General features: G+C 34.5%; 1 protein-coding gene across 1 annotated transcript; it reads right to left on the bottom strand.

Moving 5' to 3' along the window:
* Positions 1-6,500: 6,500 nt before the first annotated feature.
* Positions 6,501-12,841, bottom strand: LOC132182906 (glucose-1-phosphate adenylyltransferase large subunit 3, chloroplastic/amyloplastic). The gene is made up of 15 exons (XM_059596276.1): positions 12,524-12,841; positions 11,537-11,650; positions 11,243-11,416; positions 10,962-11,054; positions 9,743-9,826; positions 9,591-9,646; positions 9,332-9,425; positions 9,033-9,145; positions 8,747-8,819; positions 8,486-8,566; positions 7,782-7,868; positions 7,520-7,624; positions 7,117-7,223; positions 6,953-7,013; positions 6,501-6,778 (listed from the first exon to the last, which is right to left on the bottom strand). Exons 1-15 carry the CDS (start codon positions 12,755-12,757, stop codon positions 6,677-6,679), a joined length of 1,578 nt encoding a protein of 525 aa, XP_059452259.1. The 5' UTR covers positions 12,758-12,841; the 3' UTR covers positions 6,501-6,676.
* Between the last annotated feature and the right edge of the window lie 1,310 nt (positions 12,842-14,151).

The raw sequence follows: 14,151 nt of genomic DNA, 5'->3' as shown, positions 1-14,151 counted from the left end.
TGTTCAAATATGTATATTAACTCCCAAACCGTTTTTCTCGCCCAACAGATTTTGAATTTTCACTATCATATATATATATATATATATATATATATATATGTCATCAAATTGTATGATAGTCTTATAGTAATCTACCAAATAGCAATCATATAAACGATCTATTAAACATCATTACTCTTTCCTATATCAGGGTGTCCTTTTTTGTTTTCTCTTCTTGTTTTGGCTGGGCAGAGATCGGGGGAATCATATATTCTCCTTGAGGTAAAGATTTAGAAGCCACCCTTGAGAATCCACTGGCTTTTTGAATGTCAAAGGAGGGAGGAGGAGATTTTATGCTTTCAATTGGAAAAAGGAAATCAAAGATTCTTAATTATCTTTTTCTTTTAGGGGCAATTTAATTTGCTGGTTGTAAAGGGCCAAAGTTAAAAAGAAAAAGATATTATTATTAAGATATTCAAAACTAGGCTCCTGTTAATTATTGGATTCCATAAGATTTAGTTCCGTCGGCAGGCCATCAACTTTCAAATTTACCATTAATTAGTCATGATAATTTATTAACCTTTTTCTCTACTTTTACCCCCCTATTGTGATATGAGTAGGTGAGCTTACCTTTGTTTGAAAGCCAGGAATTCTGATTTAACTTTCAAAATCACCATTAAATTTTAGATGAATCATACTTGAATTTTGATCCAATGATGATTTTGAATTAAGAGAATAAAAAGATGGTCTTTAGCATTACACTTCATTTCTCTCCCATAAAAGTAAGTGGAAATGCTTGATATGTGCAATAAATTTTGACGGCTAAGGTGATAATTTTAAGTAAGACATTTGTTTTCTAATATTTAAAAATGAATCAAATAATATTTGTTTAGATTTTCATATTATATATATATATATATATTTTTTTTTCTTTCTTTAAAATTTATTATTCTCATTTTACTAATCTTTCACGCGCGTAAAAATAAACTGCCAAAATATAAATATAAAATTGTTACTGAGAGAAAATACATGTATATAAGGAGGGAAAAAAATATATTCACAATTTTCATTAACTAATATTTAGAACTTCTTCTACTTTTTCTTGAGGTTTTTTTTTTTTTTAAAAAAAAAATCTTTTTATTTATGGCCTTAGGTAATGGCTTAAATGGCCTACCCAATTGAGCCGACCCTACTTAAAGACAATAATAACACAAAATAGAGTTGATCAGAGCAACATAAAGCACCAAGATTTATTAGTTCCGGATTGAAAGCCTACATCTACGGACAAAGTATGATATTTTAGAAGTCCTTCTTGTGTTTATTTTAAGTCCCTCCAAGAATGATGTGGCTATTAAAATTAATATTTGATCCAAATTTAATAATGATAAATTACGAACCCAATAGTGATTTTAATAGCCACATTATTTTTGGAGGGACTCAAGATGGGCACGAGAGAGACTTGTAACGTTACTCCAATAAATAACCATAAAAAGACGAAGATCATAGTTGGTATACCCTAGTGGGTCTGTCCACGTAATGCTTATTACATACGTTATTAAAATGTAAGTTGTCACGTAGTGGCAGTTTGCATGGCATTATTGTGTTTACCAATTGGTCCCTCTCAAAAAAAATTTGGCCCTTTGATCCCTCCTCAAATTAAAAGCTGAATCCGTCTCTGATTGGTGACCTTTTGGCGTATGGAAACTTTCATATCTAGATCCAGATCGCACTCAATGTTGTTCTTGATATTTTCCATTCAATTATTGAATAGGAGTACTCCATTATTGTTAGTTCTGTTTTCTCTTAGTCTCGTTGTCTTCTTCAAAAGTTGGTCAACAAAATCAAAATAGACACTAGTGCTTTCAGCTGCACTTGCAACATCTCGCTATATGGACCACTACAACCAATTTTATTGGTAACATTCTGCTCACTTGCTCCATCACAAAAATCTCCTAGTACTTGTGGAAATGACATGTTTTAAATCCTTGCTTAAGGACAATGTTTTTTTTTTTTTTAATCGGTATGTTATGTATTTATTTTCTATATTTTTGTTGTTGTACTTGTTTCATCTCATCAATATAACCAAAAAAAAATGTTCCCAAACTATAGATATTACTTCGGTTGGTTTAATAAAAGTGGACCTGTCATCAAGACACATTAGCAATAATAGCAAAAAGCTGTTAATATCTTGTTTGGACTGCCCAATCTTAATAGTCTTAGGTTTTATTCTACTGATTTTTAATTGTAGTGAAACGCTCGTTTGGGTTGTCCGTCCTTTTTTTTTTTTTTTTTTTTAATTTCTAATTTCCCCATACTTATTTCGAATAAAATAAAATAAATAAAAAGCTGTCAATATCTACTCATCATGTGTCACAGGCCAGGAAAACTTCAGGCTTTTCGGTGAAGGTATCTTTCTTTCCAGCAGTGTATCTCATGAGCTTTCCTTTCATTCATTTCTGCAGTCATCTTCAAGCTTTTTTCTGCCACCATGCATGTTTTCCATGTTCTTTGGGCCATCCTTCTCATTCCCATGTCTCCCCCTAATTTTCAATTCATTTCCCCTGTTGGACACCCTTCATGTCAACTCGGGCCCCCAATTTTTTTTTTTAAAAAAAAATGAGTAATTTTTTTCAAACTAAACTAGTGAAGTCATTATAAAGGGATCCCTAATATCACATAAAAGAGAAAAGGGAAAATAGCTTTTCTTTGTTTACAGATAAAGATATGGCTAGGGCCCTTATTTTGGTAACCATTCTTCAATGATTGCTAATCATTTAATGAAGAAATTGAATTTCATGTACAGTTGGGCATCAGTTTAGTTGGTGTCATACGGTGATTTTTGTCTACTGTTGATTCGTGAAAGTCGATTAATTAACCGATTTTATACCGATAATAAGTAGTTTCGATTTTTTAGGTTAATCGGTTAGTCGATTAATAGGTGGTCGGTTAAATTGATTAATTGTTAGTTATAAGTTTTTATGTTAAAGATTTATCTCAACTTCCTTGTAACTACAGAATCAGTAAAGTATATGTTTTATAAATGAAAAGAAAAAGTAAATTTATGGAACACTAACCTAAAGGACAACCACAAATCAGTTGGACAAACACAATAAAAAAACCTATTAGATAAAATTCAAAATTCACTTGAAAAAATTAGTTAAGTCGGTTAACCCACAAAAAAAATTATACTGCCTATCAAACCAATTGAACCGATGTCGAAATAGTATTTTTATTCTGCCTACCAACCGCCAAAAGTTAGTTGCCGATTGGTGACGATTTGGTGGCAGTCAGTAGGCGATAAGCGGTTAATACCCACTCCTAATCTCGTGGGTGTCAAGGATTCAGGTCAATTACCTACCCAACTTATTAATATATAATTTGAACAAATAACACAAGAGAGATTCGGATAAGTATATAAAAGTACGTAACTCAACAATCTAAATTTTTTTTCCACAAATAAATTCTATATAAATAATTTTGACAACTAATTACCTTCAATCCTAATGATCACACTTACTTTGGTAAGAGACAATTTTTTTATTTTTGTGAGCGCAATTAATTGGTAAGAAATAGCTTTCAGGAACAACAATAGGCAGTTGGCAAATACTACTGATGAAGCCTTTGAACTCACTTTGTCGGACTAAACCCTACCCACGTAATAATCTATACCTTCACATCACCATGTCTAATCACCTTTTCAACGGGAGATTTGAAGCCACAACCTTCAACGATAGGGTCCGTTTGGCATTAGATTGTTATTGTTTAGAGGCTAGCAAAAATTGATTAATGTGAAAAAAAAAAAAAAAAAAAAAAGTTTGATATGAAAAAATTAAATTAAAAAAAATTATTTTGTAAATTTTTTTTTATTTGAATAATAATAAAAAATAATTGATGTGATGTAAAAAATAAGAATGTTAGAAATTTAATTATTGTTTAATGAATATTAACTGTCCTTGTTCAAATTTGTGGTTGTCGCCAAACACGGGTTACTGTAGATCTGTTCTTCTCTTTGTCAAATTCATTTCATATTTCATTAGTGTTCATTCTTCATTGGCATCTGCTTGGTTGCTATTTTAGTTGCTTGCTAATCGATCTCGTGACTTTGCTTTGGTCAAGATCATTTTCGACTTATTTTTTATTATTTGGTTGTATTTTTTGTATTGTATTTTTCGCTATGAGTTTGTTGTCAAAAGAGCCCACCAATTTCTCAGTATTTTGAATCCATGTACGTTGTTCCAATTTACTTAGAAAAAAGAAAAAAAAAACTATATCTATACTTTTTTTTTTTTATTATTTATTCAAATAGGGGAAAACGGGTTTCATGGGATCGAACAATAACAAAAGGGGTGGGCACCCCAACAATAAAGCCAAAACAGAAAATACAGTACATATTTAGAAACAATAACAAAGTATAGACAATGATTTCATTTATGATCCTTGAGGAACCATAAATAAGCTGGGCCTTTCCAAGGGCCGCACAAAGCGGTGACAAATGGCAAAATGACTCAATTAAGAGTCTCAAGCGGTAAAAGAAACAACCACAGTGAAGTGATTGTTGCAAGAGAGGTACTGCAGTAAACTGGATGGGAGTCGTTGAAAGCCGAACACCAGCCACAAAAGTCTCTTCCACGAAATCAATCCAAGCCAAAGCATGGAGACAGTAACCCACAAAGAACAACAAAGACAGCAAAACACAACAAAAGGCAGAAAGATAATAAAACACCATTTTTTTTATAAAAAAAAAGGCAGCAGTGAAAGATGGTGGAAGAGCATGGATCCAGAGATGTCAGGCGACATAGATAACTTACTATACATCTAAGATCATGCAGCGTGGTTGTAACGAGCAGGGAAAGAACTAATAGAGGGTAAATTAAACCTTTTTATAATTATTCATAAAATTCAGTTTCATTTAGTAAAGAATTAATACGAAGGTTATCGCATTAAGTCATTGGTTAAGAATGAGATATGCAAAAAGCTAAATATATAATCGATGAACCCAAGACTATCGAAAAGAAGAAGAAGAAGAAGAAAGTGGTAGATATTTTTATGGATGAAGTTAGCCATAACTGATGTTTTGTCAAAGAATATGACACGTGAAAATGTGAAATATATAGTCTATTCAAAAGAATTGCTTGTTTGCATAAGGAGAGAAATATGGAATTGTTGTTGTTGTCATCTCTTTAATGCGATTTCTATAAACATAACTTTTTTCTCGAGGGCCGAAATATTAGAGAATTATTAATTAAAAAAGTAAAAGAAAAATAGTAAGGCTCGATTTGTTTCAGCGTAAAAAAATAGCGGTAGTCCGACAAGTTTCTAGAGAAGGTTCGGCAGAAGTTTGGCGGAGGTTTCGACAGTGGTCCTGTGGGGTTCTTGTGGTGTTTTTGGCTGTGGTCAGAGGGATTTTTGGCAGTGGCCAAACATACAATATCCTAGCTGTTTGAAAATGAGAAGCTTAAATTTAAAAAATGACTTACTATTTTATGAAAATTAATGAAGTTTTTTTTTATCAAACTAAAAATATTTTCCGTTAACTAATATTTTTCGTTGCACCAAACACAAAAAAAAATACAAAAAATATCTTTTGAAAAATCATTTTACTTGAAAACAAACAGAACATGTGTCTTGACATACAAGCACAAACATTTATGGTCTTTTCTTCCTTCATTTCTTTTCAAAGAATCAAAGGGCAACCCAAATAAAAAGACCCTAAACCATCTTAACAGAGCAAGTAAACATAAATTAAAAGGCAATACATCAAATAAATAACTCCAATTCTCTTAAACTTCCATTGCTGCATAAGCATAGAAAAGTGGCACGTAAAACAAAATAGTAAATAGTAGAAAAAAAAAAAAAAAAAAAAAACAAAACAAAATAGTAAATATTCTATAAAAATGATCCATCCAACATCAAGAGGATTGATACCCTCAACTTGTTTATATTCTTTACACTAGCTACTTGCAAATATCCATTTTATGTGGATAAAAGGACCGATATGAGTAATGCTTTGGTAACTAATAATTAGTTAAATTTTATACGAGCCTAGTTTGTATTAGACCTAGTTTGCATACGATCGAGTCCGATGTTAGAAGTCCTATGGTTTAAATGAGATATTTTTTTTGAGACTTAGTCCATTGAGTAGAGGGTAATATTTATAGTTATTTTGGACTAGGGTTTTGTACGAATGTATTATTGACGCTTCCTATATTATTTCTCTCAAAAATAGTGTAACATTACTAAAAACTCTGTGGACGTAGTCAGTAGTGGTAAACCAGATAAATCTCTGTGTTTATGGTTTTTTTTTTAAAAAAATGTTTTTCTTATTTTTCGCATCTCACGGATCGGAAAAATAGCACAGATTTCCTAACATTATATGCATTTGTGGAGAATCATTTAATTTGTTCTTTCTATTAGTTATCAATTATGCGGAAGATAGTGCCAAAATAAAGGCACTTTGTTTTTCTCATTTTCGGTGGTTCTCTGCCTATGGTAAAATAAATAATGGAGGAAAAAGACAAAAATATCACAAATGGATGGCTATCACAGTAAAGGATTGTGCACATCCGCATCATACATAAATTTGATCTTCGTCTTCGTTACATTGATACAGTAAACATAATGACTCATTTTGTTATCATTTTTCATGATTACCATCCTGATCACTCAAAAAAAAAGACTTAGAAAATTGACAGATATATTATATCACAAAACCGTCTGTGATTACTGAATTTTTTGATATGATAGTAATACCAGAACGGATGTAAAACCCTTCAGAAGATCTATCAGCCTCTTTTATGCCCTGCAATTACACATAAACAGAAACTAAGTATAGTTAAGCTCATTGGTTGAAGGCTTAACTGGAATATTAATATCTTCTGTGCTTATTAATGTGGCTGAGAGGATGGCTGATTGAAATGATTGTTTCAAAGTTCCAAGGTTATCCTTGTGATTGAAAGGGTATGCAGAATCCTACCTCTGAGTTTGCAATAACAACATTCTTCCCAATTCTGGCGTTTTTGTCAATGATGCAGTCTCTGCACATCATTGTCAGAAGAGATGTAAGAAATAAGAGAAATGGTAAAAGATATTTACTACATTTGTATGTGTTTGTGATAAAAGGGTTCAAGCTGTTTATACTTGATTTTTGTATTTTCTCCTATTCCCACTCGAACTCCTCCTTCAGCTAAAAGTGATGCCACTTCAGCATCTGTTTCATAGAAGTCAGCTCCAAGCATCACTGTATCCTGCGTATTTGGCCACAGTAAAAGTTGTATCTCAGAAACAAGAATATATAGAAGAAGCATAGAAATGATACTTGTTTTTCTACATGAAATCAATTGTAAATTGAGGAAATAGCTGTATTTTTAGATATCTTAATCAACAAAATCTACAACCAATAAGCAAAAAAACAATTCAGAGTTCTTTTGAACATTTTGAAGATAGCTATCACAAGTTAGGAAATTAGTGCTGTACAGTTTTATTATGCAATTCTGCAAGAACATGCTATCGAGTAATGTAATGATGGAAATTTCTGACATACCTTCAAATGAACATTAGAGTTTATTCGGGATCTGATACCAACAACACTATGCTCAATGAAGCAGTTGGTTAAGAAACTTCCATGTGATATGATCGAGTCAACTATCTGATGAGAAAGAGCACAAGTGTTTTACTTCAAGAACTCAACGCAGGGGATATGCTGGTTTATTACAGATTGACTTTGAGTCTTATTGCAGCTTTGAAAGTTTGGCTCATAAAATTCAAAAGCTTCGAGAGCAAATTAAAAAACGAGATATACTTACCTTGCTACTATCAATTTTTGTTGGCGGTAAGTTTCTTCTTGATGTAAACATCGGCTTTGCTGCATCATAAAAACTAAACCTTGGTGGCTGAAAAGTACAAAGAAAGATGTTATGTGACACTCGAAGCCCTTCTGTTGAAACATGAGAGCATCAATCATGACTTCTGTGCAAGTAACATGAAAACAATCAGAAAGAGCAGCGTTCTTCGAGAATTTGTCATTACTACATGGAATCTGTAACTTAGTATTGAACATTAATTTAATGATACATTTCTGTATTTATTTTGATAACCAGAATGAAATAAATGAGCAAGATATCAAGAAGCACATAATTCCACATTGATCATAGTTACTGTTGTGTGCTTTGCCGGGTTGAGTAATCTAATATTAGTTGTAGCATAAAGCACTAAATCATTGTGACTAATAGTATTTAGTAGACTATCATACAACTAAGATAACGTGACATTGAAAATTAGTCATTTCATTTTTACAAGTACTGATCTAAGGGTTGATGATTTTCACTATCATATCATCAACATATATGAAAGTCGTATAACAATATACTAAATAGCATTACTCAATGTAATATATTACTTAGGTTCATGCAGACTGCATAGTTCTATAGGAACCATGTCCCCCTCATTCCTAAACCAGCCTACATGAGCCCTAGAAGCTAGTTTAATAGCAGTGAGATATAGTGCTTACATGCTTTGTGAGGGCAAGATTTGCCTCAAAGAAGGATCTGATGGTCCCTATGTCTTCCCAATAATCATTGAAAAGATAAGCCTGGAAAAATAATGAAGAAGAATGTTAAACATAGTTAGAAGGAAGGATGAGCTCTCCGCGGGCATCAGAATATGAAGTACATCATAATGTTCATTTGTTCGGTGTGTATGCATGACACACTATCCATGACGCAAATAGTTTGTAGAAGACAGATTTTCAGCATTCAGAAAGCACGATGACCTTTATGAAGAACTCTCTGGCTGAGGCAGGGATTATCTCTGAACCAAAGTCATTTGCAGTGGGAAATCGCCATCTGACTCAAGAATAATTATAGCCATTAATATTTCTGAATTTGTTTTCCATGGCGTCTTTTGTGTGTGTGTTTAGAGAGAGAATTTACTTGATGAAGCACAATTCCGGTCTTATATCAACTTCTTGAGGTGACACTAAGAAATACTAAGGAGTCGGTTTCTTATTTTTCTTTTACGCAATTCATCAATATTCGAGATTTTCTAGTATTTGATACCTCAAAAGATTCAGAAGAATCTCCTTCTTGAAGAGATACACTCCCATGGAGGCAATGTATGGTTTCTTTTGGGCCTCTTCCCTTGACAGTCCCAAAACCGTTGTATCCACTTCCTGATTAATATAGTGGAGTCAGCATAATTAATCAAGTTCCTAAAAAATTAAAATTCGGCATGATATCATGATTTTAATCATTGCCATCTAGCCTAAAATCTTTGAAAAAAAACAGATACGCGCAACAATATACTTTTTAGGTGGTGAAAAGACAAGATCTAAAAGCAGAGGAAAAAAAGGGATTACCATTGCCTTGAGGTCGTCTCCTTTAGGCTTTTCACTGAATGAAAGGACCCTTCCTTTGTTGTCTATCTTCATTAGACCAAAATCTGAAGCACGGCTATCAACAAAGCAGAGGAAATTATTGAAAGGGCAAGGCATCTACACTAGCTGAGTATTATATTAATTGGAAATGACCAGCCAAGCCAATTTTATGAGGGTTATGCGGTTTGCTATAAATGTATAAGTAGCGCCACTGGGGAAACTTTGATAAAACATAACATACCTGTTATCCATTGGTAGAGAAGAGATGGAGATATCTGCACCACTCTGCCGATGATTCTGCAAAGGAAGAGATGAATCATAATGTGTAAGAATGTATCAACTGACATGAGTGAACTAAAACACTGTTTATGTGAACTTCTTGCATTGCCTTACTTGAACAAAGTCCATGTAGTCCATCCTATATAAGTGATCCCCTGAAAGGATCAGCACATCCTCAATCTCCTTACTCCTTGCATCCTATAGCACAGAAAGCATATTCAGTACTTTATAAGGGATTTTTTTTTTTGTCTTTTTAATACAGATCTTACATTACAATAGGACCATGACATAAAAAGAAGCCATGAAACATATTTGTGACGACAGGCTCAACTTTTTACTTATTCTCAGCTGGGGTACAAATTTTTTTCACTTACAGATGCAATATAAATGGCAAAGTTGCCATCCAATTGCAATTGGACGTTTAAATGCAGCCCTATATGTAGTTGTACTGGTTAAAAATGTTTCTATACATAGATCTAAGGTTTCTAGCAATATATGAACAAGAGGTGATCTACAAGATCCCATTGAAAAGGGGGATAATAAGGCATTCATGCAACATAAATTTCCATCATAATACAGAAGTAGAGAAACTCCTAAGTTCTTTACTTAACCAAAACTTTTGTCTCTCTACCTATATAACCTCCAAAACCTAGTTGATAGCCAGCATGTTCCCACTGGCAACAGGATCAAGAAGCAGCCTGATATTTATGATATTAACTATGTGCTTGATGGTAGCGCAGTCACGCAGGCAGCAGTGTTGCAGCATAAGGAGTCAGGAAGAGTATTGAAGGTGTCAACAGATGCTCCAGGCATGCAATTCTACACGGGTAATGGGCTGAAGGATGTGAAGGGAAAAGGTGGATACGCTTTTAACCCTCAGGCAGGACTATGCTTGGAGACTCAAGGGTTCCCTGATGAGGTTAATCACCCTAATTTCCCTTCGCAGACTGTGAGTAAAGGAATGCCTTACACGCATTCTATGCTGTTTGAGTTTTCAACTAAATTCATCACAAAAAAAAAAAAAAAAAAAAAAAGGTTTTAAACTAAAGCTCCAGGTGCTTAATTGTAGATGACTGAAAGTTGAATATTCTACATGACAAATTTGGATATTTGTGCATCTTCCAATTGATCTGATCTTTATAGCCAACCCATTATACATTTGCAAATTTGCAATAGTAAAGTTGTCCGAATATATTGTTAGAATATAAATTGAATGATTAAATTCATCCTTCCTACTATTTTAAGCTTTGGGATAACTAGTGATTTAACACATCATTCATAGAAGAGCAATTCTAAAAGTTTGTTAGTGTAATTAAACATAAATATGAATTACCTCAAAAAGCCAATGGAACTGTCGTACAGCATCTGCAGTGCCCTGAAACCACTTTTTACCAGCCTCCCCTGGAGTTTGAGTGGCAGCGAGAACCTGCCACGGAATGGAAACAAAACAGCCTTTTATGTCTCCTCTAGACCTTCCTTTTTATTTCACATGCAACCATGTTCATTCTAAACAAGACGAAGCTAATTTGTGTGGGTGTATTTACCATCTGAAACTGAAGAATGAACATACCCAGGTGCAGCAGAAGTAAGCATGTTTATAAGTTTGAAATGTACCTCACAAAAGCCGTCTCCGAAGGTGACTCCACTGCCAAAGTTGTAAGCGCGCGAAATATGCCTGTTGAGTGATGCTGAGTTGAACTGAGTGAGAATGTAGACTTTTTTGATCCCACAGTTGATGCAGTTGCTCATAGGCACATCAATCAGCCTGTATGATCCTCCAATGGGAACCTACATTGATAGGAAACGGCAATGCAAATCATGACTAACCAACAAGTATATATATGAATATGTTCATAAGCACAAATCAAGCCATGATGAACATGAAAAGTGTGCAAAAGGAAGACTTACAGCAGGTTTTGCACGGCGCTTGGTGAGTGGGAAAAGGCGGGTGCCTGCTCCTCCTCCCAGTATAATTGCCACAACGGTCCGTGCGTCCCGCTTTTCCATCTCTAGGTCCCTCAACTGCAACGGACCCCCACAATGTGAACCCTTGATTAAAAGAGTAATGCAATATGTACTGCATTTTAATGGTTTAGATTAAATTTTGTAAATTTAATGACGTATATGTTGCTACATAACGAATGTGTTAAATGCTATCATATATACGTTAAACATAACAAAATAAAATCTGGAAAACAGAATTGTTCTTCACCATTTTACTTGAAACGGGAGACGATCGTCATTTGGGTGCTCTACTTAAAACTTTTCTTCTAGAAGGGAGGTAAGTAAAAGTAAACAGATGGAGGATGTTTTGGATGATGGAGTGGAAATGGGCTTCTGTTTAAATATTCAAACCCAAAGAAATCTCAAGCCCAAAAGCACAACAGAAAAGTGCTATCATAGACATCGGCCCAGTGCATCGCTCTGTTTTGGACAGAGGAGGATCTCGACTCTTTAGAGGTTCTAGTTTTTTGGATATAAATCCTTGAATAACAGTTGATTATACACACGGCAAATATTGGTTGAATTGTTGGTAATTTGGACCGATAAAGTTATAAACTACAAACAGTTCGGTGGTAGGTGGCCGAGCGGTCTAAAATTTATTTGGGCAAATGAGTTTCATATAAGTTCTTTGCATTACATGCTGAGCTAGTTAATAATTGGAACAGGTAATTGGCGTGGATCACAATTCAAATTTGTCACGTTCAAAATTGTAAAAACAAAAAAGTAGGCCCTGTTCAATACAGAACATTGCAATGGCAACAACAAATAATCCGAGTAACATTATTTTGTTTTCCCATGGTGGAATTTAAACACCCAAAAACGTTATGTTTTCTTTGTATGAGGTATGTGGCTAGACCGCACGCCTGTGTGTGAGTGTTTGAGGAAGCTCACCTTCGACTCGCCTGCTACATTAGCGGTCAGAGACATGCAAACATGTTGCTTAACGTTGTTACTGCCACTACCACTTCCTTTCTGAAACTGTGTCAGCTTCACCTTCATCTTCTTCCCCATCATTTCTCCATTACAAAACTTTACAAGGCCCCAGTTCCTCCCAGCCAACCCTGTCGCACCACGCAGCCGGGCAGCAGCTGAGAGGGAAATCCGGCCATCGCCCGCCACTGCCATTTTCTCCAGGACTTGAGGAGAAAATTGGAATTGTCTTCAATGAGGAGGCCGTGTGTGAAGAACTACAAAGGGAGCCTAAAGCTATCGGTGAGTGAGACTCGCTTGCCATGACATGCATGCTATTGGAGGATTGGGCCACGCTATCCAAAATCAATTGCATCCACCAATTTTCCTGTGTGTTTTTTAAGCCCTCCAGGCCAAATTGTGCAAATACCGGGTTATCCTCACACTCGGTGTTAAATTACGAATAAGGACTATTCTATAGGCGCCGCCTTGAGATTTTTGGCCTTGTTTGGATGGTATGATTCTTTATGCTTTTTTTTTTTTTTTTCAGAAGTAAAGTCGGGCCGAAGAGATCAATAGTAGCTATTCTACTTTGACCATGATCATAATAGCATCTATTTGCTGAGAATAGCATTGGTGAGGCTTAGATGATGGAAACCGCAAGCGCTCTTACAAGTCCCAACATTGGTGAGGCTTAGACGATGGAAACCGCAAGCGCTCCTACAAGTCCGCTTAAATGATAGAAACCACAAACACTCTCACAAGTTTGATTGAGCAATTGTTTGACCTAGACCCATCATGATATCAGTAAGATTCAAGGCGGTTAATACTAGTAGGATTGAAGATTCTCATTTCGAGAATCAAACGCTCACCCTATTACATGTTCAACCATTTTGAATTTTTTTTTTTGTAGCTACTGACCCACCACCACTGATGATAATTCATTGTGCTTTTGTTTGGCCTTCAAGTATGATTTTTAGTAAGAAGGTTAAAAACAAGCAAACTATGTAAATTTTTGGAAGAAAAGTAACTCGCAAATATAAAGGAGAATAACAAAAATACTTACCTTTAGGCTTTAGTCATTGTTGCTTAAGTACTTGAATTGAAGAACTAAGATTTGAATATTAATGAATTTGCAGAATCTTGAAACATTCACAATATGTTTGAATAGAGAGTTATAGATAGAGTTTTTGACCCATTATTTTCTCACGTTAAAGTTATATATGGTAGAAAATCATATGCTTATTTATAGATAGACTAAGACCTTTATTCATAATCAACCATTGTCCGTTGTTTCCTTCCTTTAAAGAAACAACTTTTGATGAAACACCAAGTGTATACTAAAATTACCAATTCTTATTTGCATGCACATTGTCACTGTTTGATTGTTAAAAGCAACAGTCACTTGTTTTGCTCAAGTTTGTACTGTTCGATCGTTTAAAAGCAACAATCGATTGTTATGGGCTAAGTTGCACAGTTCAATCATTCCCTGAGAACATTCGATTGGTTTGCATAAAATTTCCTATGTAAAAAAAAAAAAAATCTCATTTCCCCACCTTTGAGACTTAGGACTATCCAAAACACACATAGGATTAAAAATAAGGCGTCTT

This window comes from Corylus avellana, chromosome ca1 (genome assembly GCF_901000735.1).
Source record: "Corylus avellana chromosome ca1, CavTom2PMs-1.0".
Classification (NCBI taxonomy): Eukaryota; Viridiplantae; Streptophyta; class Magnoliopsida; order Fagales; family Betulaceae; genus Corylus; species Corylus avellana.
The sequence above is the reverse complement of the archived record's forward strand: the minus strand, read 5'-3'. Positions and strand labels throughout refer to the sequence as shown.